This window comes from Mastigoproctus giganteus, chromosome 4 (genome assembly GCF_048544385.1).
Source record: "Mastigoproctus giganteus isolate SK-2022 chromosome 4, ASM4854438v1, whole genome shotgun sequence".
NCBI classification, from domain to species: domain Eukaryota; kingdom Metazoa; phylum Arthropoda; class Arachnida; order Uropygi; family Thelyphonidae; genus Mastigoproctus; species Mastigoproctus giganteus.
This window is the reverse complement of record NC_143578.1, coordinates 39,693,170-39,720,514: the sequence shown is the minus strand read 5'-3', so window position 1 is coordinate 39,720,514 and position 27,345 is coordinate 39,693,170. Positions and strand designations below refer to the sequence as shown.

Sequence of the window (27,345 nt, the reverse complement as noted above, 5' to 3'; positions counted from 1 at the left end):
CACCATAAAGGCAGAGATACACTATTAACACCTCACATTTCCAGGGGTTACTACCATAAAACAATAAAAATCCAGTTGCGTTTCTGCTAGTGAAATCTGTTATAAACTGGTAGTAAACTTGATCTAATTGCATTTGCGATTATACCGATAGCTGGAATTGTGTTGGTTTTTACGTTATTATGGTGAAATGTGTTTCCCCTTCACTGATATAAAAAACATAAACGCAGCAAAGTTGAATTTTGTTCATCTTTCGCTCTCATTCTCCGCCGTCGCACCGTATATCGATAACATATGAAAAACGACCTTGAAGATAGTGGGCGGCAGCGTTGCCAAACGAAAAAATCAAGAACCGCGTAACTCCGAGTTCGCGTAAGTCGGGGTATTACTGTATATATACAGCATTAAGTACTATAGGTTCTAATACCTTTTGTATTTGGGATCACCATAAAAATAAGACAGTTATATATGCCTCAACATTTTATGATAGATTATTCTTATTTAGAAATTTATAGCCTAAAAGGCTTTTCGTTAACAAAATAACAATCACAAATGAGATAAAAACTTCTTTTCAAAGCTAACCTATCTTTAAAAGATAACTCACCTCAGAAGAGTTATCTTTGTAAGGAAGTTTATCTCACAGAAGATTGCCCTTATTTCAACCTCCTCTAACATAGTTCTAATCAGCCCAAAAAATGTTTAATACTTTAAATACTTAAAAACTCTTAACAAATCAAATTACTTACTTTTCCTAGTGTTTCTAATGGTAGTTTGGAATTTAACATAACCTGTAAAAATTAATGACAATTACTAAACCCAAAATTAAAAATTAAATACATTTTTTAAAAGCAAACTTATGAGAGGGAATAAATTTTATACACTGGCAGAAGTTATTCTTATTCCACTTTCTGAAGTTTTATTAATATCTCTCTTCATGATCTCTGCACTCTGGTAACACTAGTCATTTTAAAAATACACTAATCTCATTAAAAAAACATTTAGGCCCCTACATACTTTTTTTTTTTTTTTTTTTTATGAACTGAAGCTGCTAGCAAATTTTATAAACTGGAAAAAATAATTTGCATCAAGTAATAAAAATGCTCATCATTCACAATATGATCAGCTCATTCCAAAATCTGATTATAAAGTAAATATTACACTTAATTCTCATAAGAGCCTCATCTGTATCCTGAAACACTTCAAGTACGACAAAACATTGAATAAAAGGGATTAATGCAGTACTAAAACATATTGATGTAAATAAATTTATTAAGAAACTGGGAATAAACAAAATTTATTCTGAACATGCACACAAAAGAGATGCTAAAATTTAAGAAAATGTTTTATGAAGCTTTTTGTTAGAATGACACCAGAGAAATGTTCAGGTATAGCACTGAGTGACAGAAAGAATTTGTGGGTTGGTCACTCACACACTAGCAAGGCTTCTGTGGATTTCTTGGATGACTGTTTTCTAAATCAGCATGTTCGGGAAGCAACTAGAGGAAGCAATACTCTTGATTTGATTATCAGTAGTGATTCTTCATGCATTAAGAATCTGCAGATACAGGAACCACTAGGTGGCAGTGATCACAGTGTGCTGAAGTGGGAATTACTTAAGGAGGTAACTACCATCAGGGGTAAAGGGAAGGGTTATTGCTTTTGTAAAGGTGACTACGCTGGTCTGAGATAGTATTTAAATTCTATACAGCGGGACCAACTGATGATGTTACCAACAGCAAACTCAAAATGGGAAGCATTCAAAGAACTTATCTTGGAAGCTACTAGGCTTTACATACCAACTAAGAAATATTGTTCAAGGTTCAGGCCTAAATGGATGTCAGATGAACTAATGAGACATATGGCAGAGAAGAAAAATGCATGGGATACATATAAATTAACATGTGACACAGAAGCCTATGATAGATATAAGTTGATCTGTAACCAAGTTACAAAGGAGGTTAGGAAGGCGAAGGCAGATTACGAGAAATCTTTGGCAAGGGATGCAAAGAAAAACAGCAAGGAGTTCTTTACTTATGTAAACTCTAGAAGGAAGGGGATGAATCAGATTGGTCCACTTGATATCGATGGTTCAACTGTTCATGATCCTGCTCAGGTAGCTAACAAACTAAATCAATATTTTGCATCTACATTCACACATGAGGAGTTATTCAGGAAGGGGAATGTCATAGATGAAGTAAACACTGGCAGTGAGCTAGATGATCTTGTAATAACTGAGAGTAAAGTGGAGGAGAAATTGTTGAAGATAAATACAAGAAAGGCACCTGGGGTGGATGGGATCTATCCAGTTATATTAAAGGAGGCAGCAAAGGAAGTAAGCAATCCATTAGCCACAATTATGAGAGCTTCCTTGGACTCAGGGGAGGTACCACAGACTGGAGATGTGGAAATGTAACCCCAATTCACAAAGGAGGATGAAAGGCTGACACAAGTAATTATAGACCTGTGAGTTTAACTTCTGTTCCAGGAAAATTAATGGAAGCACTGGTTAAAGAAGCACTGCAGGATCATCTTGACAAGAATTCAGTTATAGCTCAGACACAGCATGGTTTTGTTAAGGGAAGGTCTTGCCTGACCAATTTGATTGGATACTATGATGTAGTCACAAAAGAATTGGATGCAGGGAATAACTTTGATATTATATATTTGAATCTTAGAAAGGCTTTTGATACTGCTGCACAAATTGGAGCAGTGTGGCATTGGTGGCAAATTATTGGTATGGATAAAGGGATGGTTGAGTGGTAGAAGACAGAGTGGTAATTAATGGACACTGCTCATCGTGGACTAATGTTATTAGTGGAGTCCCTCACGGTTCAGTGTTGGGTCCATCGTTGTTTTCTGTATTTATAAATAATATTGATGATGGTATATCAAGCTTAATGTCCAAGTTTGCAGACGATACAAAGGTTTGGCAGGGTTGTTAAGGACACTATGCTGCTGCAACAGGATCTGGAAAGGTTGAGCAGATGGGCTGAGAGGTGGCAAATGAAGTTTAACATTGAAAAATGTAAAGTACTACATATGGGAAACAGCAACCCCAGAGCAACGTATCAACTCTGTGATACTACACTGACAGTGGTAGAGAATGAAAAGGACCTGGGGATAATTGTGCAGGCAGATATGAAGTTCTCTGAGCAGTGCAGGCGGGCTGCAAGAGTAGCTCATGGTGTCTTAACAATGATATACAGGAATTTTTCTAGCAGGGATAGGGAGGTGATTATTCCCTTGTAGGGGCGCCTCCGTAGCCAGGTGGGAAGGAGCAGCAGTGTGTAGCACAAGCTTCTTGATTTAGACCGGGTTTAGAGTCCGTCACCACCAAATACCGAGGATGCGGAAAGGTCAGGGAATGACAACCGCATATTCCTGGAGCAATATGGCCTTAGTTGCTAATGCTCCTAAAAACCAAATAACAACAACATTCCCTTGTATAGGGCAATGGTCAGGCAGCACCTTCAGTACTGTATACAGGTCTGGAGGCCTCATTTCAAGAAGGATGTAGAGCTGCTGGAACGAGTACAGAGAAGGGCAACAAGGTTAACGGAACGAAGGGTTGCTCTTACAAAGAAAGGTTTAAATTTTGTAAATTACAGTGTCTGGAGACTAGGCACTGGCGAGGTGATCTGATAGAGGTGTACAAAGCCTTGAATGGTTTGAGCATGCTCAATGCTGATGGGATACTGCCTCTTGCTCAGAATAATCACCTGAGAGGGCATAAATTCAAATTGAGGAAAGACAGATGTAGGATAGATGTGTGTAAATTTGTCTTTAGCCAGCGGGTAGTTGGTTGGTGGAACAGACTTCCATCCCTTGTTGTGGAAGTTGATAGCCTTAATAAATTTAAGGCTCAGCTGGATAGGTATTTTGAACGAACGGAGGGGTGAAGTGTAAGGGGTTTTTTTTTTTTTTTTTTGGCTGATGCTGCATAAGCTTGCTTTCTTGCATCATATACCTCTACTAATGCTAATGCTAATAATAAGCATGCTACATACCAGCTAATGTAAGAGCCATTTCAGCCTGAATTGGTACATTGATAAAAAGGGTGGGATACTATTTTTAGTTTGTTGCTTGTGTTAGTTAAACATATATTCACTCTGCAGTTACAGAACTTATTAACTAGATTAAATCAAATCACTGGCTCTTCACACAATATCACTATCTCTATTCTCAAAGTTTTTAGGTGATAAAGGCCAGCACTCAAAGACTTCCATAGGGTGTTTTAATTTCATGAAAAGTCATTGTCTGAAGTGATTTATTATTTATATCAAGTGTTTTTCACTTCATGATGTTGTTTCCTTTTTTTGCTCTGTACTAAAGCATCTTTAGTTAATATGCTTTAGTTAGTAGTTAACAGGAACAGCCACTGGATCATAAACCCACAAGCAAGGAGGGTTGTGGATTCGAACCAGCATACAGGTTCGAATCCACAAAAATTGTGAGGAATTATTAAGGTTTGAAAATGGCAGAAGGTTATCAAATTGTAGCAAGATACTTAATGATTTTGTAATAACCGAGAGCAAAGTGGAAGAGAAATTGTTGAAGTTAAACGTAAGAAAAGCACCTGGGGTGGATGGGATCTATCCAGTTATATTAAAGGAGACGGCAAAGCAACTAAGCAAACCTTTAGCCATAATTATGAGAGCATCCTTGGACTCAGGGGAGGTTCCCACGGACTGGAGATGTGCAAATGTATCCCCAATTCACAAAGGGGACTCGAAGGGTGACACGAGTAATTACAGACCAGTTAGTTTAACTTCTGTTCCACGTAAAATAATGGAGTCGCTGGTTAAGGATGCATTGCAGGATCATCTAGACAAGACTGCAGCAATAATTCAGACACAGCATGGGTTTGTTAAGGGAAAGTATTGTCTGACAAATTTGATAGGATATTATGATGTGGTTACAAAGGAACTGGATGCAAAAAATAATTTTGATATCATATATTTGGATTTCAGGAAAGCTTTTGACACTGTTGCGCATGGAAGACTATTGTACAAATTAGAGCAGAATGGTATTAAGGGTAAGTTGCTACAATGGATAAAAGGATGGTTAAGTGCTAGAAGACAGAGGGTGGTAATCAATGGGTGCTGCTCTTCTTGGACTAATGTTATTAGTGGAGTCCCACAGGGTTCGTTTGTATATTTATCAATGATATTGATGAAGGTATATCAGGCTTAATGTCGAAGTTTGCAGATGATACAAAGGTTGGCAGGGTTGTTAATGACAGTAATGGCAGTGTGCTACTGCAACAGGATCTAGATAATTTGGGCAGATGGGCTAAGAAGTGGCAACTGAAGTTTAACCTTGACAAATGCAAAGTACTACATATGGGTAGAAGTAACCCCAGAGAAATGTACCAACTGTGTGGTACTACACTTAAGGTGGTAGAAAATGAAAAAGACCTGGGAGTAATTGTGCAGGCAGATATGAAGTTTTCTGAGCAATGCAGACAGGCTGCCAGGGCAGGTCATGGGGTTTTGTCAATGATATATAGGAATTTTGCTAGCAGGGAAAAGCAGGTGATTATCCCTCTGTATAAGGCAATGGTCAGGCCACGCCTTGAGTACTGCGTACAGGTCTGGAGGCCTCATTTTAGGAAGGATGTAGATTTGCTTGAGCGTGTACAGAAAAGAGCAACACGATTGGTGAGGGGAATGAAGGGATCCTCTTACCAAGAGAGGCTTAAGTTCTGCAAATTGCAGTGGCTGGAGACTAGGCACCTGCGCAGTGATCTGATTGAGGTATATAAAGCCTTGAATGGGTTGAGCACGCTGAATTATGATGGGATCCTTCCACTTGTTCAGATTATGAATCTAAGGGGGCATAAATTCAAATTAAGAAAAGACAGATGTAGAATAGATGTGCGGAAATTTTCCTTTAGCCAGCGGGTGGTTAATTGCTGGAACAAACTTCCATCTGTCATTGTGGAAGTTGATAGGTTGAATAAATTTAAAGAGGAACTGGACAGGCATTTGGAGGAAATGGTGTGATTTTTTTTTTTTTTTTCTTTTCTTTTGGCTGATGCTGCATAAGCTCATACATTTGCTTTCTTGCATCACATGCCACTACTACTACTACTACTACTATTGCACAGCCCATTCACTGTTGAACGAGAAAATCCATATGTATACTGTCACAACAAATATATATAAATGCTTCTGGCATTGGCCATCACAAGAATAAAATAATTTATTTATTTATTCATTCATGTCAAAGCATTCATGCCTTTATGGAATTTTTTTGTCTAGCATAAAACTAAAATCCTATACTGTAATCCAATTTTGCTGTTTATATCATGATTACAGAAAGTATTTATTTAAGAAGGATATTCTTTCCTCCCAATCCCAATTTAAAAAAAAAAAAAAAAAAAAAAAAAGAGAGAGACGTATTTATTTTTTTTTTTTCATTGTAGCCTCCTACACTGGCTGCAAGAGTTGCCTTTATTTGCACAGGCAAAGGATGCTAAATCCTTTATTCTCCTTGTGATCAAAAACTAATCAATTGACTAAGTCAACATAATATTAAAAATTATGAATGTAATACATTCTGGAAGAATAAAGAGTTTAAAATTTAAGTATTCTATTATGAGAAACCCGCCACATTTAAACAAAATAAACATCACTTCTAATAGCTAAATACACTTTAAATAAGCTAGCCTTTTGAAGGAAAAGGATTTTGATGAAAATATTGTTCAGATATAAAGAAAACTACAGAGTTTATATTAAACTAAACAGTTTCTCTTAGTTTAGGAGCAACTGTTTAAAATCCACTGCATTCCAAACTTCCATGTATGCATTTGTTATTATAAAACGGCTAAGTTCCTTATAACTTATTTCATCAGATGAAAAAAAAATTCAATTGTCCTTAACTTGATTTCAAAACTATATATCAAATACTTTATTAATACACTCTTTCTCTTTCCTGGATATTGTTTTAGATTGTTTTCAAGTTTGTTGCATTAGTGTAATGCTGAGTGGCCACTTGATAAGGTACACATACCTAATAGCAAGTAGATCCCACTTTAGCCCTCAAAAGGCCTGGATATATGATGGCATGGATTTGACAAGATCTTAAAAGCATACCACAGGGATGCTGGTCCATGCTGACATACAGATTGCTTCCCACAATTGTTGCAAGTTGGAAGGTTGTGTTTCTCTACATAGAAGAGCTCATTCAACCTCATCTCAGAGGTGCATGAAGTTAGTAGGCTGAATTCATTTGAATATTCCTGGAACCATTCTGTATAATTCTAGCCTTGTGATATGGTATGTTATCCTGTTGTAAGAACCCATTCACAGATGGATACAATGCAGCCATGCAGGGATGTATCTGGTTGGAAACAATTTCCAGATAAACTGTGGCATTCAAATGTTGCTTCACTGATAACAAGAGGCTCAATGTGCATCATGATAACACTCTCCACATTACCCTCAGCCTGCTTGACACCTGTAAGGAGGTCGGTGAACATAAGCTGTTTTTGCCAGATTCTAGTCCTGCCATCAATATAAAACAACAGAAACCAGGATTTGTCAGACCAGATAATGTTTTTCCAATCCTCGAGGGTTGCCATTTCTGAGCCCACCATAACTGTACTTTTTTGTTTTTTGATAACAGGAGTGGAATCCAGTTAGGCTTTGCTATCCCACCCATGATACGGCGTGACTACTTTACATGAACTGAATTCCTCTTTAGTTACCACAATTGTATAAGGTTGTTATTTGGCTGTAGTCTTTCTGTTACCCTGCACAAGCCTTGTCAGCCTCCACTGACTCTCACATCATAAAGCTGTTTCCAACCACAAGATTGCCATTGGCTGGATGTTGTTTGGTTACAGGATCAATCTACACCCAAGAAAGGTAGTATGTGAAAACCACAGAAGGTTTTAGTTTTGGAAATATTCATACTAGCACATCTTGCAACAACTACTATACCACTTAAATCTTTGTCATTGCCATTCTTGCACTGAGCTGCATGCATACAGCATTTCTACATATCTACCTCCTTTATACAAGAGGGTAGTGAAAAAGGACCTGGGAGTAATTGTGAAGTCAGATATGAATTTCTCTGAGCAATGCAGACAGGCTGCTAGGAGAACTCATTAGGTTTTGTCAATGATGTACAGGAACTTTGCTAGCAGGGATAAGGAGGTGATTATCCCATTGTATGAGGCAGTGGTTGGTCTACATCTTGAATACCTGCATACAGGTCTAAAGTTTTCATTTTAGGAAGGATGTAGAGCTGCTGGAAATAGTGCAGAAAAAGCAACAAGATTGGTGAAAGGAAGGAATTCTGCAAACTGCAGCATCTGGAGACTAGACACATGTAAGGTGGTCTGATTGAGGTGTTTAAGGCTTTGAATGCATTGAGCAAGCTCGATACTGATGGTATTCTTCTTCTAGTTTCAACTATATATGAGGGGGCATAATTTCAAAATGAGGAATGGTTTGCAGGATAGATGTGCAGAAGTTTGCCCTCAGCCAGCAGGTGGTTTATTGTTGGAGCCAATTCTCATCTGTTTTTGTAGAAGTGGGTAGTCAAGGAAGAACTAGAAAAATTATTGGAGGGAATGGACAGGTGATGTGGGAAGGGCTTTTTTTTTTTTCTTTTTGCTGATGCTTTATAAGCATAAGCTTGTTTTCTTACATCACACGCCACTACTACCACTAATAATAAAAATAATAATTTCCTTCCAAACAGATATCTCCAAACCAAAGCAATCTCCCGTCTCCAAAGCTTATAACTGATTTTAAATTTATATGAATTATCATGTTCCCAATAAACTCAATTACGATGATTAATTCTGCAATTCATTTTGAAAATTGTTTCATCAGTTCAAATGATTTCACTGGGAAAATTTCCATTCTTGTTAATCTTTTGGATAAAAGTCTAGACAAATTCCATTTTTTATCGACTCATCCAGATAGATAGTTCTGATAGAATATAGTTTACAACTTCTAGGAGAGTCCAGAGCACCCAGTAAATTCTAAGTGGGAAGCATTCAAGGAATTAATCATGGATGCTACTAAAAGTTTCATACCTATTAAGAAATATTGTTCAAGGTTTAGGCCTAAATGATTATCAAATGAATTAATGAGACTCGTGACAGAGAAGAAAAATGCATGAGATGCATATAAATTATCAAGCGACTCAGAAGCCTATAGCAGATATAAGCTAATCTGTAATCAGGTCACAAAGGGGGTTAGGCAGGCGAAGGCAGATTACAAGAAATCTTTCGCAAAAGATGCTAAGAAAAACAGCAAGGATTTCTTTACTTATATAAACTCTAAAAGGGGATGAATCTGATTGGTCCACTTGATATCGATGGTTTGACTGTTGATGATCCTGCTCAGATAGAAAACAAACTGAATGAGTATTCTGCATCTACATTCACATGAGGAGTTATTAAGGTTTGAAAATGGCAGAAGGTTATCAAATTGCAGCAGGGTGCTTAATGATTTTGTAATAATTGAGAGCAAAGTGGAGGAGAAATTGTTGAAGTTAAACATAAGAAAGGCACCTGGGGTGGATGGGATCTATCCAGTTATATTAAAGAAGGCAGCAAAGGAAGTAAGCAAAACCTTAGCCATAATTATGAGAGCATCCTTGGACTCAGGGGAGGTCCCCACGGACTGGAGATGTGCAAATGTATCCCCAATTCACAAAGGGGGATCAAAGGATGACACAAGTAATTACAGACCAGTTAGTTTAGTAGTAGTAGTGGCACATGATGCAAGAAAGCAAGTGTAGGAGCTTATGCAGCATCAGCCAAAAAAAAAAAAAAAAAAAATCACACCATTCCCTCCAAATGCCTGTCCAGTTCCTCCTTAAATTTATTCAACCTATCAACTTCCACAACGACAGATGGAAGTTTGTTCCAGCAATTAACCGCCACTGGCTAAAGACAAATTTCCACACATCTAATCTACATCTGTCTTTTCTTAATTTGAATTTATGCCCCCTTAGGTTCGTAATCTGAACAAGTGGAAGGATCCCATCAGAATTCAGCGTGCTCAACCCATTCAAGGCCTTATATACCTCAATCAGATCACCGCGCAGGTGCCTAGTCTCCAGCCACTGCAATTTGCAGAACTTAAGCCTCTCTTGGTAAGAGGATCCCTTCATTCCCCTCACCAATCTTGTTGCCCTTCTCTGTACACGCTCAAGTAAATCTACATCCTTCCTAAAATGAGGCCTCCAGACCTGTACGCAGTACTCAAGGCATGGCCGGACCATTGCCTTATACAGAGGGATAATCATCTCCTTTTCCCTGCTAGCAAAATTCCTATATATCATTGACAAAACCCCATGACCTGCCCTGGCAGCCTGTCTGCATTGCTCAGAAAACTTCATATCTGCCTGCACAATTACTCCCAGGTCTTTTTCATTTTCTACCACCTTAAGTGTAGTACCACACAGTTGGTACGTTTCTCTGGGGTTACTTCTACCCATATGCAGTACTTTGCATTTGTCAAGGTTAAACTTTAGTTGCCACTTCTTAGCCCATCTGCCCAAATTATCTAGATCCTGTTGCAGTAGCACACTGCCATTACTGTCATTAACAACCCTGCCAACCTTTGTATCATCTGCAAACTTCGACATTAAGCCTGATATACCTTCATCAATATCATTGATAAATATACAAAACAACAGTGGACCTAACACCGAACCCTGTGGGACTCCACTAATAACATTAGTCCAAGAAGAGCAGCACCCATTGATTACCACCCTCTGTCTTCTCCCACTTAACCATCCTTTTATCCATTGTAGCAACTTACCCTTAATACCATTCTGCTCCAATCTGTACAATAGTCTTCCATGCACAACAGTGTCAAAAGCTTTCCTGAAATCCAAATATATGATATCAAAATTATTTTTTGCATCCAGTTCCTTTGTAACCACATCATAATATCCTATCAAATTTGTCAGACAAGACTTTCCCTTAACAAACCCATGCTGTGTCTGAATTATTGCTGCGGTCTTGTCTAAATGATCGTGCAATGCATCTTTAACCAGTGACTCCATTATTTTACCCGGAACAGAAGTTAAACTAATTGGTCTGTAATTACTCGTGTCACCCTTCGATCCCCCTTTGTGAATTGGGGATACATTTGCACATCTCCAGTCCGTGAGAGCCTCCCCCGAGTCCAAGGATGCTCTCATAATTATGGCTAAGGGTTTGCTTAGTTGCTTTGCCGCCTCCTTTAATGTAACTGGATAGATCCCATCCACCCCAGGTGCTTTTCTTATGTTTAACTTCAACAATTTCTCCTCCACTTTGCTTTCAGTTATTACAAAATCATTAAGTATCCTGCTACAATTTGATAACCTTCTGCCATTTTCAACCCTTAATAATTCCTCATGTGTGAATGTAGATGCAAAATACTCATTCAGTTTGTTTGCTATCTGAACAGGATCATCAACAGTCGAACTATCGATGTCAAGTGGACCAATCAGATTCATCCCCTTCCTTTTAGAGTTTATATAAGTAAAGAAATCCTTGATTTTTTCTTAGCATCTTTTGCCAAGGATTTCTCGTAATCTGCCTTCGCCTGCCTAACCTCCTTTGTCACCTGATTACAGACTAGCTTATATCTACCATAGGCTTCTGAGTCGCTTGATAATTTATATGCATCCCATGCATTTTTCTTCTCTATTACGAGTCTCATTAGTTCATTAGATAACCATTTAGGCCTAAACCTTGAACAATATTTCTTAATAGGTATGAAACTTTTAGTAGCTTCCACGATTAATCCCTTGAATGCTTCCCACTTAGAATTTACTGTTGGTAACATCGTCAGTTGATCCCACTGTACAGAATTTAAAAACTGTCGGAGCCCACTGTACTCGCCTTTACAGAAGCAAAAACCCTTTCCTTTACCCCTGATGGTAATTAAATCTTTAAGTAAATCCCACGTCAGTACACTGTGATCACTGCCACCTAGTGGTTCTTTTATCTGCAAATTCCTAATACATGAATGATTACTGCTGATAACCAGATCAAGAGTATTACTTTCTCTAGTTGCCTCTCGAACATGCTGCTGCAGAAAACAATCATCCAATAAATCCACAAAAGTCTGACTAGTGTGTGAGTGACCAACCCACAAGTTCCAGTCAATATCTGGGAAGTTAAAATCCCCCATTATAAGACATTCCGATTTACTAGTCCACTCTACTTCTCTGTACAATTGTTCATTGTACCCATTCAAGTCATTAGGCCTATAACACACTCCTACTCTAATTTTTGCTTTCGCAGTGCTTATGTCACACCAAACTCACTCAACAGTGCACTGTTCATCTATATCAATTGGATGCACTTCTTTTGATTTTATGTTTTTCTTTATTAACAGCATAACACCTCCTCCCTTCCTATCCTGTCTATCCTTTCTGTACACATTGTACTTCCCAAATTCCAGTTCGGCATTCCAGATATGAAGTTTTCTGAGCAATGCAGACAGGCTACCAGGGCAGGTCATGGGGTTTTGTCAATGATATATACAAATTTTGCTACCAGGGAAAAGGAGGTGATTGTCCCTCTGTATAAGGCAATGGTCAGGCCACGCCTTGAGTACTGCATACAGGTCTGGAGGCCTCATTTTAGGAAGCATGTAGATTTGCTTGAACGTGTACAGAGAAGGGCAACAAGATTGGTGAGGGGAATGAAGAAATCCTCTTACCAAGAGAGGCTTAAGTTCTGCAAATTGCAGTGTCTGGAGACTAGGCACCTGCGTGGTGATCTGATTGAGGTGTATAAAGCCTTGAATGGGTTGAGCACGCTGAATTCTGATGGGATCCTTCCACTTGTTCAGATTACAAACCTAAGTGGGCTTAAATTGAAATTAAGAAAAGACAGATGTAGAATAGATGTGCAGAAATTTGCCTTTAGCCAGCGGGTGGTTAACTGCTGGAACAAACTTCCATCTGTCATTGTGGAAGTTGATAGGTTAAATAAATTTAAGGAGGAACTGGACAGGCATTTGGAGGGAATGGTGTGATTTTTTTTTTTTTTTTTGGCTGATGCTGCATAACCTCATACACTTGCTTTCTTGCATCACATGCCACTACTACTACTACCCTAGTACTCTCTTAATTGTTCAGCAAATTTTTGGATTTGATGGTGAAGCATATTCAAAATGTTGCAAGGGGGTGCTTTTTATCTAGAGAGAATGGACATTTCATTCTGTATAGATAACAGCCACATTACCAAATTTGTAGAAAAAGAACTTGTTCTATTAATGTAACTTATCTAATCACTGCCTCCCTCTTACAAATTTTTAAATATTTCAACAAGAATAAAAAGCAATTAGTCCACCATGAATAAAAGATTTAATAATATCAGTCTGAAAAGTGTAGTAACTTACGACTCACACTATAGAATAAAGTAACACAAAAATATGAGGGTGGTTCAAATGAGAACAGGAAGATGACTAAACAATTATTTATTCAAGCTTGTGGCAAGGAACCTCATTATTTTTCAATATAGGTTTGCCTCTTAAAATACACGTTTTACATGAAACTAATGTCTGGATATTGTCAGAGAACAATTTCTTTTGTTGATAACTGAGCAACTCATTACATGAAACAACAAGTTTATATGTACTGTGTTGTGGCTCAATAATAAAGCTAAAGGGGCTGATTTTCTACATGACATAGTGACTGAAGAATGAGCCATGGATACATTATTGAATTCAATTTGAAGACAAGTAAACAAGTAAAGCGTGATGTCCTTCCAGTTCTCCAAAGCGAAAGAAATTCTGTGCTAGGTCATTTGCAAAAAAAAAAACAAAAAAAAAACAAAACCATATTTGACACAGAAATGAGAAATGGCGTTATTTTGGAGAGTTATATGAGTAAGAGGATAACTGTCAATAATGCTTATGAGCCATCTAAAGCTGATAAGACAGACGAAGGATCAATCAGAAAATGTTTTTTACAACGTAACAATGCTCAGGCTTACACCATTCAAGATGTGTTTTGAAGTGCTATCCCCCCCCCCCATTTTCTCCTAACTTGGGTCCAAGTGCCTACCATTTTTTTTTTTTTTTTTTTTTTTTTTGACTATTCAAAGGCTGTTAGTTAGAGAGAAAGAACTTTCATTTCAATATATGTACAGCTAAGCATGCAACCAAAGAAATTGTTCCCTGACTATATTTAAGCATTAGTTTCATGGTGGAAGACTTGTACTGGAAGAGGAGAAGAAAAATATGTTCTTTACCTTTGCTGTTTTCATCCTTGAATATCCTTAATTTATATATATACAAATATAGGCTTTACTTACAGGCTTTACTTTGCTTCCAGGTAACCTGTCATTTACAGGTCCCAAAGAATTAAACATCTCTTCATATTTTACACGCTCTGTTATCTTTGGAAGAACAAAAAAATTATTTTAATGGGATAATAAAACTGGAAAAGATTTGAGTCAAGATTATAATTTTATGCAATTCAAAACAGATTTATGAGTGACTGCAAAAATAAAATAACACTATACGCCACATTGAGAACTACAAATTAACCAGTTTATTGAAACCTATAAGTGATTATTCTGACAAGAACCAAAATAATGAAATAATTTGCTAACTAATGACAATGTTTGGATCCAATTTTGTTCTCTGTTATCAAATTAATAATATATCTGAAATGTTATGTTTAAAAAAATAAAAATAAATTCAGACACTTAGAAATGCTAATGACAGGATTCCAAAAGTGTGATTGATTGGTTTGATTTGGATTTTATTGGCGCATTAGCAACTAAGGCTATAATGTGCCAAACCAGAAGTGTAACCTAATACTCTGATGCAGTTCAGTAATTTTGTGGTACTAGTCTGCTGAGAGCAATATATACATGTTGCACCGTAACACTAAAACCAGGATATCATAACCACATGTTGTCCAGAGAGTGTCCGTTATTCTATTCTTTATTTCATATCCTCCTTTAATATCTGGATCTTTGCTTTACTTATGCCTACCTCAACATTACTCATATACTAATAATACCCAAAATACCTATCTCATTTCCATTCTGGATATTGGATATATCCATCAATTTTTGCCCAATTTTATGATGGACCTGGGAGATATCTATTATAAATTGAAAAGCCCATTTGCAAAGGGGTGCTTCGGGTAGTCTTTTGATCATGCTTCTAGAATGCCGTTTTTAATTTTAATAACAGTAACTTTCAGAATTACTGAACATTTTACAATTATCATTATCATTATTTATATAGTAGATTGCCATTTCAGGCCACTGTGTGCATTATGTCTGTATAAGTGTGTATTCACAAGCAAATATGTATGTAGTGCAGGCTGAAAAACCCTATTCTTTCTGCCTGAGCCCAACTACAGCTCCAATTGAAGAATACTTTAAGAATTCCTTCATTCTCTGATGGAATTTGAACCCAGACCTCTTCAAACAATTGTCTAAAAACCACTATACTGTTGTGAAGGGTATAGAGAACCATGTAGAGAAAAAAACAGAGGCTGCAGTTAATCACTATATACACTTTTTTTGTTGGATGATCAAGGCCACAAGGCAACAAATTAATGCTCATAACACGGCTAAAAATAGTAACACTTGCTCAACAGATAATATATATACAGCATAATATCAATTAACCAAACTTTTAATCATCTGAAAATTTCAAATTTTTTTCTCTCCCTAATTTCACTCAAAAAATTAACACCTAATATTTGACTGTAATGAATGGAATTATCACATAAATATTATAAAATCCACAATTTTATATCACATCACAATTCCATTTATATAAGACATGAGTGAAGCAAAAAATAATAAATTTCATCCAGGGCATAACAGTATAATACCAACCATGCTGATATGATGCATAAAAACTTCACTGAAAAACAAAAAAAAAAAAAAAAACCCTATTAAAAAAACATAAAAACCTAAATTCACCACTACATTAAAAATTGCTGCAAATAAAAACCTATGCTATATAGTAGTCAATTTTGTACACCCACCCCCAGAAAAATGTTTATACATCATATCAGCATGGCTGGTGTTATTAAAGTAATGGCATGAATAATTTATCCAGTCTGTCTGACACCTATTAAACTTCCTAGTTTTTTTATATGACTCTTTCGTTAAATTTTTATTTTAGTCTAAATCAACTTTCATGAAGTATGAGGAGGGACATTTTATCATAACATTTTCTTGTTTATATATGATTTTAGCTTGTTACTTCTGCTGTCAACTAAATTCTAAAGAAGCTGAAAGGAGACATTTCTTTTCTTCTTTTCCTTGGTCAGATTACTCTTTCAAAACTTCTGATGTCAACGTTTGCTTAGATCGTGTCAGTGAAATTATTCTTGTAGGAATGTAATCCTTTATTCCATCCACACTCCACTTTAAAATCTTGTCCTTTATCTAAACCTTGGTTTTTCCAATAAATGTGCTAAGGCTGTTCAAGAGAAGAACGTTGCATATCGTAATTGGCTTGTTTCCAAATCTTCAGTTTCATTTTCTGCCTACACCAAAGCTCGCAACAACTGTAAAGCAGTTATTAATCAGTCCAAACTAGATTTTGAACAGGCTAAGAGTAGAAAACTTGCTTCTTGCCCTAACGGTAGCCGAGCATTCTGGTCTCTTGCCAAAGCTATTGGCCGCAACTTTTGCCCATCTCTGCACCCACCTCTGTCAAAACCAGTTGGTTCTGTTGTCACTTCAGCCAAGGATAAAGCTGACCTGCTAGCATCCCATTTTTCTTCCAATTCCTGTATTAATGATCTTGGTAAAACACCTCCCACCATTCCCAACACGCTCCAATCAACGCCTCCTGTGGTCTTCCGTCAAAATGATGTCAGAAGGATTTTGACGAATCTTGATGCTAAGAAAGCTCCAGGTCCTGGTGGTATTTCTCCACTTATTCTCAAAGCCTGTGCTCCTGAACTTACTCCTGTTGTTTGCCGCCTTTTTTCACTTCCTTATTCCAAATGTGTTTTTCCTTCTGCTTGGGAATTTGTTCATATCCAGCCAGTCCCTAAAAAGGGTGACAAATCCCTCCCATCCAATTATCATCCCATTGCAATTACTTCTACTCTTTCTAAAGTAATGGAGAAATGAATTAACCACCAACTCTTAAACTACCTAAAACCTTCCGTCTGATCAATGATCGCCAGTATGGATTCCGTCAGTGTTGATCCACTGGTGATATTCTGGTTTATGTTACCCATTTATGGGCAAATTCAATGGAAAAGTTCGGAGAAACACAAGCAGTTGCTCTTGACATCTCAAAGGCTTTCGATCATGTTTGGCACAAAGGTCTCCTAAACAAGCTTCCATCTTATGGTTTGCCAACTGTTTTTTGTAAATTGGCTATCCTGTTTTCTCTCTGATCACTCACTGAGGGTGATGATAGATGGCTCTCTGTCTTCTAACGTTTCCATTAATGCTGGTGTCCCCCAAGGTTCAGTTCTTTCCCCACTCTTTTCCTCTTTTATATTAATGACCTTCTTCCATTGACTGGAAATCCTATCCATAGTTTTGCCGATGATAGCACATTGCATTCTACTTTGCATTTTGAGAAATCTTGCCCTGCTCAATCAGCTTCAACTTCTCGAATATCCGCTACCAATTCCTTAAATGCAGATCTCCGGGTAATTCTCCAGTGGGGCAAAGACAACTTAGTTGATTTCAATCCTTCTATAACTCGTTCTTGTCTTATATCTCACAAAAAGGATTCATCTCTTTTGGATATATCTCGCAAAAAGGATTCTTCTCTTTCAAAAAGAAGATATCTCTTTTGGGGATTACTCAGACTTCTAATCTCTCTTGGCTCAAGCACATTACAAATATTGCTTTCTCTGCATCTAAAAAACTTGGTTTTCTCTTTTGCTCTCTGTGTTACTTTTCTTCCAAACAGCTGTTCACTCTGTACAAATCGCAAATCTACCCTACCATGGAATATTGTTCACACATCTGGGGCGGTGCCCCCAAAACCTCTCTCAGGCTTCTAGATTCCATTCAGAAGAGGGCAGTTAGGTTAATTTATGACTCCTCTCTAACACAGTCTCTCCACTCTCTGTCTCATAGACGTACTGTTTCTGCTGCATGCCTTTTCTACAGATATTTCCATGGGCATTGTTCTTCTGAATTGGCTTTCATAATTCCCGCTCTCTCTTTCAAAACAGTCCGAACACGTGCCGCCACCAGCCAACATCCATTTACTGTCGAACTTCAAACTCACAGAACCAACTTTTCATCTTCCTTGTTTATTCAATCAACTGCCATTTTCTGGAACAACCTTCCTTCATACGTATTTCCTGAAAATTACAGTCTACAGAAGTTCAAATCTAATGTCAACAAATATCTTCTTTCATCTTCTCAACCTCCAACCCAAGCAAGGTACTAAGTACTATAAGTTCTAATTCCTCTCGTGTTTGGGGTTTTCATAGAAAAATAGAAAACATATTTACTTTTTAATAAAATAAAATTTATCTATTTTTAAAAGTCATACTTTTCTACAGAATGTATTTTTTTATTACAGCAGGATGTTTTAATATTCATAATTGAATTTCACTGTTAGCATAGCTCACTATATTTCCACTTTAAATTATTATGTTTTCTCTGATGTCCAACAACCAATTCGTTAATGAAAATAACTGTTCCACAAGCATTCATCCCTGGAGGACTCAAACAGAATTCAATGACTTTTTTATATTACTAATATCAATATGTTGATCCAGAAAATGCTTAAATATTTAAACCCACTTTTTGTCTATTCTAATTTTCTTTTCCCTCCATTCTTGCAATTTTTCTTCAGTAAGGTATATGTTAATTCTCCTTATTTCATTAATGAGAAGGTTATCTTCAGTTGCTACTGTAATTTATTTGTTATTTGGTTTTTTTTTTTAGGAGCATTAGCAACTAAGGCCATATTGCTCCGAGGATATGCGGTGGTCATCCCTGACCTTTCCGCATCCTCCGTATTTGGTGGTGACGGGTTCGAAGTTGCTACTGTAATGCAGGTAAAGACAGGTAAGGAATGGAACAGTGCTGGTGAATGACTGGCGGGCAGTACAAACTCTATGACAGTCACCTAAAACTCTTTCCTCCATCTCAATAAAGCCTTTGGGATGGTAAAGATATTATCTTAAAATATACTAAAGGATGCCCTTTTCAAAGTCTATTGAGAGATGTGTCCTCAGGGGTAACGCGTTCAGGTAGTTTCCTCTCGTCTTGGGCTGGGGGACCATAACCCAGGAGGCTCAGCATGAGAAGATTGTGGAGAGTTTGAGGAAATGCAGAAATGGAGGGTAAACGAGCTGAAGGGAAATCCACCTCTCACCATTCTATAATAGCAACACAATAAAATTTTCCTAAATTCTCAATGTTTTCACATTTCAAATTTATATTTAAATTAAAAATTTCTGAAAAAGAGAGACAAGAAACAAAGAGAGACAAATGATGAAAAAGAGAGAGATTGTTCCTCCAAATTTGGGATGGTTGGTAATCCTAGTTTAGTCCCTTCATTTAACTATAGATTTTCTCTATAAAGCCTGAGGAACACTAATAAATTCACTGGCCATTTTAACAGCACTCAAGTTCAAGTTATTTTAGGAAAGATCCAAGTGGTTATATTTTTACAGATGAGAAAAATGGTTTCACTTAAATACTAATCAGAATCAGAGAGATATGAAGTGGAAACATTATGATAAATATATACTATGGAAACCAACAGGCAGCAAAGATTTAGTCTTTATATTGCCATTTGATGGGCCAAATTACAAAAAGAATTGAATGAAAACAAATTTATATGTTTCATGAAGGCACAGAATATTGCAATGGGTGGGGGGGAAGCTAGGTAATGTATGCAGTGTGATACATTTCAAGCACATTCAATTTTTTCTCAAAAAAATTGAATTTTTTTTTTCTTTTTCTGTGATTAATAGAGGCGAAAAATAAATAATCACATTTTTATCAATTAATTATTAAGATTATAACTTTATAGATCACTTAATAAAACTCTATAGCTTTACACTATAAACTCAGCTGTTTAGTTTAATGACAAATATATAATATTTATTGTTCTTCTCCCATATACTTTTTTATGTCACCTATTCTCTCTCTCTTCCCCCCCCAACAAGCAAGACCACATCCTCAAGCCTTACATAACAATAAACACTAAGGATGCAAGGGCTGTCTAAAGATAACAATATCACATTAAAATTTTCTGTGTTTAATCTATCAATTTCATTTTCATACAAACTATGTGGAAAAAAAATAAATAATTGCCACATTTTCACTTGTCTAATTTTAATGAAATTTGCAATGGCTCAAAAAGTATTTGTAAAAGAACTAAATATAAAATTTCATGAAAATCCACCAATGGAAGTCGTCATTACACGCAGACGGACCGGCATGCTGAAGACAATAGGCACTTTTTCATGTAGTGTATATATATATATATATATATATATATATACGTGTGTGTGTGTGTGTGTGTGTGTGTGTGTGTGTGTGTGTGTGTGTGTGTGTGTGTGTGTGTGTGTGTGTGTGTGTGAAGGCACCTAAAAAGACATTTTCAAGCAGCAGAAATTTGAAAATTATTTTTGAAGAATACATGCAAACTATTATTGTAATTTTGTTTTTCATTTCCCAAATGTTTTGGATAACCAGGATCCTACTGTATTCAAGAGTTATGTAATACTTTATGAGTGATTAGTATAACAGTACTCTTTCAATAATCTTTTTCTTAACCTATATAAATTATTAATGCCAAGATTTATTCTTAAAGCAATTTTACATCATGGTTTCTCACAAGGAGAATTATTATACTGCATCCATACCTTTTTTGTAAATCTCCAATACTAAATTAAGCTCAGTCATCTCTCAAAATGCAAAAATAATAATTTCTGAAAGCTTTCTTTTACTTAATAAATTAAGGATTTGGTGCTAACTTAAGGACTACGAAAAACATAGATACACTGACCTGATAGCATCAGCTATAAAGGTAGTGTTAATTGGGTTGGAAAACTGTTAGTATAAGTTCTAATTCCTCTCGTGTTTGGGGTTTTCATAGAAAAATAGAAAACATATTTACTTTTTAATAAAATAAAATTACTTTTTCATGTAGTGTATATATATATATATACATGTGTGTGTGTGTGTGTGTGTGTGTGTGTGTGTGTGTGTGTGTGTGTGTGTGTGTGTGTGTGTGTGTGTGTGAAGGCACCTAAAAAGACATTTTTTATATTTGGAGGGAGATACATAGACAAACAGATAAATAACAGCAACTACAGGTAAAGGTGAAAGTGATTCCTGTTCTACTTCTATTGAGATATACAACATCATGAAAAGTGAGGTGTCAGAGATTAAGGCCTGCTGGGGGACTTCATGATACAAGCAAATACATAGGCTGTGTTAGGGATACTTAAAGCAAAAACTAGGTGTGCATGTTGCTAGGATTATAGTAAACAAATTTGAGGAATTTGAAATACTAGTTAAATCGTCAAACACAGATGTTGTAGAGACATCGAAGACATGGTGTCACTTGGACATAAGGAGCACAGAATTTGAATATGGGGAGTACAATATGTACAAAAAGAACAGAGAAGGGTGGGGGGGGGAGAGGAGTAGGAAGAGGAGTTATGCTGTTAGTTAAGAAGCATGTAGAATCTAAAACAGCACACCCAGTAAAGCAGTAACTCAGCTCCTAGTGGATAAATTTTCATTAAATTTTTTATATTTGGACCTTTTAAAAAGATTTGTGAGCCACCCTAAATTTCATATTTAGGCTTTACAAGACTAGACCACCAAATAAATTTAGATATCCACGAGATATTAAAAGTAGATAACATAGTAAATGACATAAAACAGTATCATAAAAATGGATCAGCCACATAGAAAGAATGAACCCAGACCAGATCCAAAAATTAGCCTTTAACTACAAACCTACAGGCAAGAGAGATTTTGGTCGACCAAGACAATGATAGCGAGATCAAGACCACCTCCAAGAGCTACAATGGAACAGGTCTTAAAAGACCTAAGCCGGACCAAGTTCATGATGATGATGACAAATAATAAGTCCTCCTCATGAACTACCTTATTATGGTGGCTTCTAGTAGAGCCACTCTAGTAAGGCAGGTTGAAGGATAGGGGTGAGACACCTTCAAAGAGAAGGGCTAGAAACCCACCCATTAGATGTAAAATAAAAAAATTAAAATGGTCAAATAAAATTAAAGAATAGAACCCAACAAGCAGTGTGCTTAATGTCATGTAAAAGAAGAAGATAAATATTAAGACTTCACTGCATGGCTACGCCCCCACCACACTTTCTTTTTTTTTTTTTAAACCTGAAAACAAGTTTCGTTCATGTTGCAATCCATTCTACACAGTATTTACTTTGGAATAAGATTAAAGAAGACAATGTTGTTGGAATAAATTGAGGGGATAAAACTAACAATAAATTAGGTTTATATGAAAGGTTTAAATGTGGTACAAAATAAACTACAGCATGAGGGGATAAAATTAACAATAAATTAGGTTTGTATGAAAGGTTAAAATGTGGTACAAACAATCCCTATCAGATTAAATAGTCATGTTGTTGACTCCTGGCCAGGTGATCAGATAAACAGTTTCACTACAAAAAAAAAAAAAAAAAACCCAAACTGCTAAAAAAAGCCAATGGAAGCTAAGATGCTATTGTGAAGGGGCTTAGCAGACTATTAACCCATTCTATACAAGGACTGGCCTTAGGCTGATTTAGCCAATTGAACCCATTCCGGCCCAGTGCCTGTTTTTTTACAGGTTTATTTGGTGTTGAGTTTATGGATCATTTGGAAATATCTTTAGGCACCAAATTTATCTATTTGTTCTATGTATCATTCAATGTGGTGTAGCAAAGACCTTGGAATTTAACAAAATAATAAAGGAATTTGCAGAGAGAAAAGCAAGAAAGATAAGGCTTTAAGTATAAATAGGAACCCTACAGTTATAAACTAAATACTCATTTCTGCATGAAGACAAGAGCCATGACTAAGTACAGACCGATGTGTGTTTAACAGTAACTCTCTTTCAAAATAGCCCTTTGTCATACCCATTGTTTGAAAACTATGACACAAATTGCACATGTATTTTCAATAATAATAAAATATATCCATACTAGGATATATTTTAGGAAGTCCCACAAAACCACCCTGCATAAGGCTCTACACTTCTTAGGGTCATTTCTGCTACACAACCTTAAAATATATTTATACTTATCCTAAGAATGCTAAGAATTATGATCCAGTATCCAGACCTGGTTCTCAGCACATTTCAGGAAAATAATATGAAAAAAATGTTTTCCCAAGGTAAATATTGTGTTGTAATCATCTAGAGTGGTTCACTATGTATATTAACCTTACATTTATCTTTAAAAAAGAGTTAATGTATGCTGTGTACTACATTTCAGATATATAAACAAATAGTAATAATTCATGATTTATAAAAAAAAAAAAAAAACAACAGCACGGACTTTTATAAACAAACTGAAATAGACAAAGAATTAATTATTTCTTTGTCCATTTGTTCCTCTACTGGCTCATAGCAACAAACATAATATGAGGCATCTGATTCAAGAAACCTAGCTTATACAGCCTGAGCCAAAAAAACCCCTTCTCATTTCACCCATCTATTTGCTCCAAATGTTTGTCTAGTTCTGCCTTGAATTGATTTAAGCTGTCAACTTTTACGACAGATGGAAGTTTGTTCCAGCAATCAACCACCCTCTGACTAAAGGCAAATTTCCGCACATCTATTCTACAACTGTCTTTATTCAGTTTGAATTTATTTCCCCTCAGTTGACTAATCTAGGCAAGAGGAAGTATCCCATCAGCACTGAGCATACCCAAACCATTTAGCATTAGCATTAGCATTAGCATTAGTAGAGGCATATGATGCAAGAAAGCAAGCTTATTCAGCATCAGCCAAAAAAAAAAAAAAAAAACCCCCACTCCCATTTCACCCATCTGTTCGTTCCAAATACCTGTCCAGTTGAGCTTTAAATTTGTTTAGGCTATCAACTTCTACAACAAGTGATGGAAGTCGGTTCCACCAACCAACCACCCGCTGGCCAAAGGCATTTTTCCGCACATCTATCCGACATCCGTCCTTCCTCAATTTGAATTTATGCCCTCTGAGGTGATTATTCTGAGCAAGATGAAGAATCCCATTGGCATTGAGCATGCTCAAACCATTCAAAGCCTTATACACCTCTATCAGATCACCTCGCCGGTGCCTAATCTCCAGACTCTGCAATTTGCAAAACTTAAGCCTTTCTTCGTAAGAGCAACCCTTTGTTCCATTCACTAATCTTGTTGCCCTTCTCTGTACCCGTTCCAGCAGTTCTACATCTTTCTTGAAATGAGGCCTCCAGACCTGTATACAGTACTCAAGATGTGGCCTAACCATTGCCTTATACAAGGAAATAATCACCTCCTTATCCCTGCTAGAAAAATTCCTGTATATCATTGACAACACACCATGAGCTACTCTTGCAGCTCGTCTGCACTGCTCAGAGAACTTCATATCTGCCTGCACAATTACCCCCAGGTCCTTTTCATTCTCCACCACTGTCAGTGTAGTACCGCAGAGTTGATACGTTGCTCTGGGGTTACTGTTTCCCATATGTAGTACTTTACATTTGTCAATGTTAAACTTCATTTGCCACCTCTCAGCCCATCTGTTCAACCTTTCCAGATCCAAGGCCTTATACACTTCAAGGCCTTATACACTTCAATCAGATCACCTCGCAGGTGACTAGTCTCCAGAAACTGTAATTTGAAAAACTTAAGCCTTTCTTCATAAGAGAAACCCTTTGTTCGATTCGCTAATCTTGTTGCCCTTCTCTTTACTCATTCCAGCAACTCTACATCCTTCCTAAAATGTGGCCTCCAGACCTGTATACAGTACTCAAGATGGGTCCTGACCATTGCCTTATACAAGGGGATAATCGCATCCTTTTCCTTGCTAGTAAAATTCCTGTATATCAGTGACAAGACACCACGAGCTACTCTTGCCTACTGTCTGCACTGCTCAGAAAACTTAATATCTGATTGCACAATTATCCCCCATGTCCTTTTCATTCTCTACCACCCTCAGTGTAGTACCACACAGTTGATATGTTATTCTGGGGATACTGCTACCCATATGCAATACTTTACATTTGTCTATGTTAAACTTCATTTGCCACCTCTCAGCCCATCTGCTCAACTTTTCTAGATCCTGTTGCAGTAGCATACAGTCATTAACATACCTCCGAACCATTATGTCATCTGCAAACTTAGACATTAAGCCTGATATTCCACCATCATTATCATTACTAAATACAGAAAACAACAATGGACCTAACATTGAACCCTAGGGGACTCCACTAATAACATTAGCCCATAAAAAGCAGTGACCATTGATTACCACTATCAGTCTTCTCCCACTCAACCATCCCTTTATCCATAGCAGCAATTTGCTTCCAGTGCTACACTGCTCCAATTTGTGCAACAGTCTTCCATGTGCAACAAAATCAAAAGCTTTCCTAAGATCCAAGTATATTATATCAAAATTATTCTTTGCATCCAGTTCCTTTGTGACCACATCATAGTATCCATTCAAATTAGTCAGACAAGACTTCCCCTTAACAAATCTATGCTGTGTCTGAATTATTGCTGCAGTCTTGTCTAGATGATCCTGCAATTCATCTTTAAGCAGTGACTCCGTTATTTTACTAGTAACAGAAGTTAAACTAACAGGTCTGTAATTACTTGTGTTGCCCTTTGATCCTCCTTTGTGGATTGGTGTCACATTTGCACATCTACAGTCCATGGGTACCTCTCCTGAATCCAGGGAAGCTCTCATAATTATGGCTAAGGGTTTGCTTACTTCCTTTTACTTTACTCCTCCACTTTACTCTCAGTTATTACAAGATTATTTAGCTTACTGCCAGAGTTTATTGCCAGTGTGAATGTCGATGCAAAATACTCATTTAGTTTGCTAGCTACCTAAGCAGGATCATCAACACTTGAACCATCGATATCAAGTGGACCAATCTGATTCATCCCCTTCCATCTAGAGTCTACATAAGTAAAGAACTCTTTGCTGTTTTTCTCTGCATCCTTTGCCAAAGATTTCTCGTAATCTGCTTTTGCCTGCCTAACCTCCTTTGTGACTTGATTAAAGACCAGCTTATATCTACAGGCTTCTGTGCCACCTGTTAATTTATATGTATCCCATGCATTTTTCTTTTCTGCCACATGTCTCATTAGTTCATCTGGTATCCGTTTAGGCCTAAACCCTGAACAGTATTTCTTAGTTGGTATGAAAGGCTAGTAGCTTCCAAGATTAATTCTTTGAATGCTTACCATTTAGTATTTGCTGTTGGTAACATCATCAGTTGGTCCCACTGTATAGAATTTAAAAACTTTCAGATTTCAGTGAAATTTGGAAAGTTTGACAGTTCTAAAAGAGTGAAAGATAAAATTTCACAAACCCATCCACTGGGAGCCGAGTAATTATATGCAAATGAATGGACAAAGAAATAATAATTGTCAAATTTCTTGAATTTCAATGAAATTTGGGATGACTTCACATGTTTCTAAATTGCCCAAATATAAAATTTCATGAAAATCCATCCACTTTGATTTGAGTTATTACATGTGAATGGACAATGAAATAATAATTACCAGATTTATACTGGTTGATTTATATTGCATTATGAAATATATAAATATTTCATATTTATATATTTCATAATTAATGAAAACATATAAATGTCATATTATTCCAGATTGCTGTTTCTGCTAGCAATGTCATGCAAAATATTGCTTTTCTAATTTCAATTTCCTTCCTGAGTCCAAATTTCTCTTAGCTTATTGAAATTCCATTTGCTATAAACTACATAGCATGTTATTTTTAGAAAAACTTTAGTTGCATTGTCTATAAGTTATTTTACAATAACTCAAGCATGGTTTTATGTCGCAAGAAAGTATTTAGCATTAGTAGAGGCATACGACACAAGAAAGCAAGCATATGCAGCATCAGTAAAAAAAAAAAAAAAAAAACCTTCCCGTTTCATTCCTCCCAATGCCTGTCCATTAGCTTCCACAACAAAAGATGGAAGCCTGTTCCACAAATCAACTACCCGCTGGCTAAAGGCAAATTTCTGCACATCTATTCTACAACTATCTTTCCTCAATTTGAAACTGTGCCCCCTTAGGTTCTTAGTCTGAGCAAGATGAAGAATCTCATCAGCATTCAGCTTTCTCAACCCATTCAAGGCCTTATATACCTCAATCAGATCACCTCACAGGTGCCTACTCTCAGGCACTGCAATTTGCGCACCTCCA

At 36.7% G+C, this 27,345-nt stretch overlaps 1 protein-coding gene across 6 annotated transcripts in view; it reads right to left on the bottom strand.

Moving 5' to 3' along the window:
- LOC150086640 (uncharacterized) overlaps positions 1-27,345 on the bottom strand; it is a 292,377-nt gene that overhangs the window by 180,126 nt on the left and 84,906 nt on the right. For 5 of the 6 annotated variants that reach the window (XM_090372657.1, XM_090372662.1, XM_090372661.1 and 2 more), the window contains 2 exons: positions 14,288-14,371; positions 744-785 (listed from right to left, as the gene is read on the bottom strand). In XM_090372657.1, the coding sequence (XP_090228783.1) occupies positions 744-785; positions 14,288-14,371 (126 nt within the window). The remainder of the gene's footprint in view (positions 1-743; positions 786-14,287; positions 14,372-27,345) is intronic. The other variant, XM_090372659.1, reaches the window with a different exon arrangement.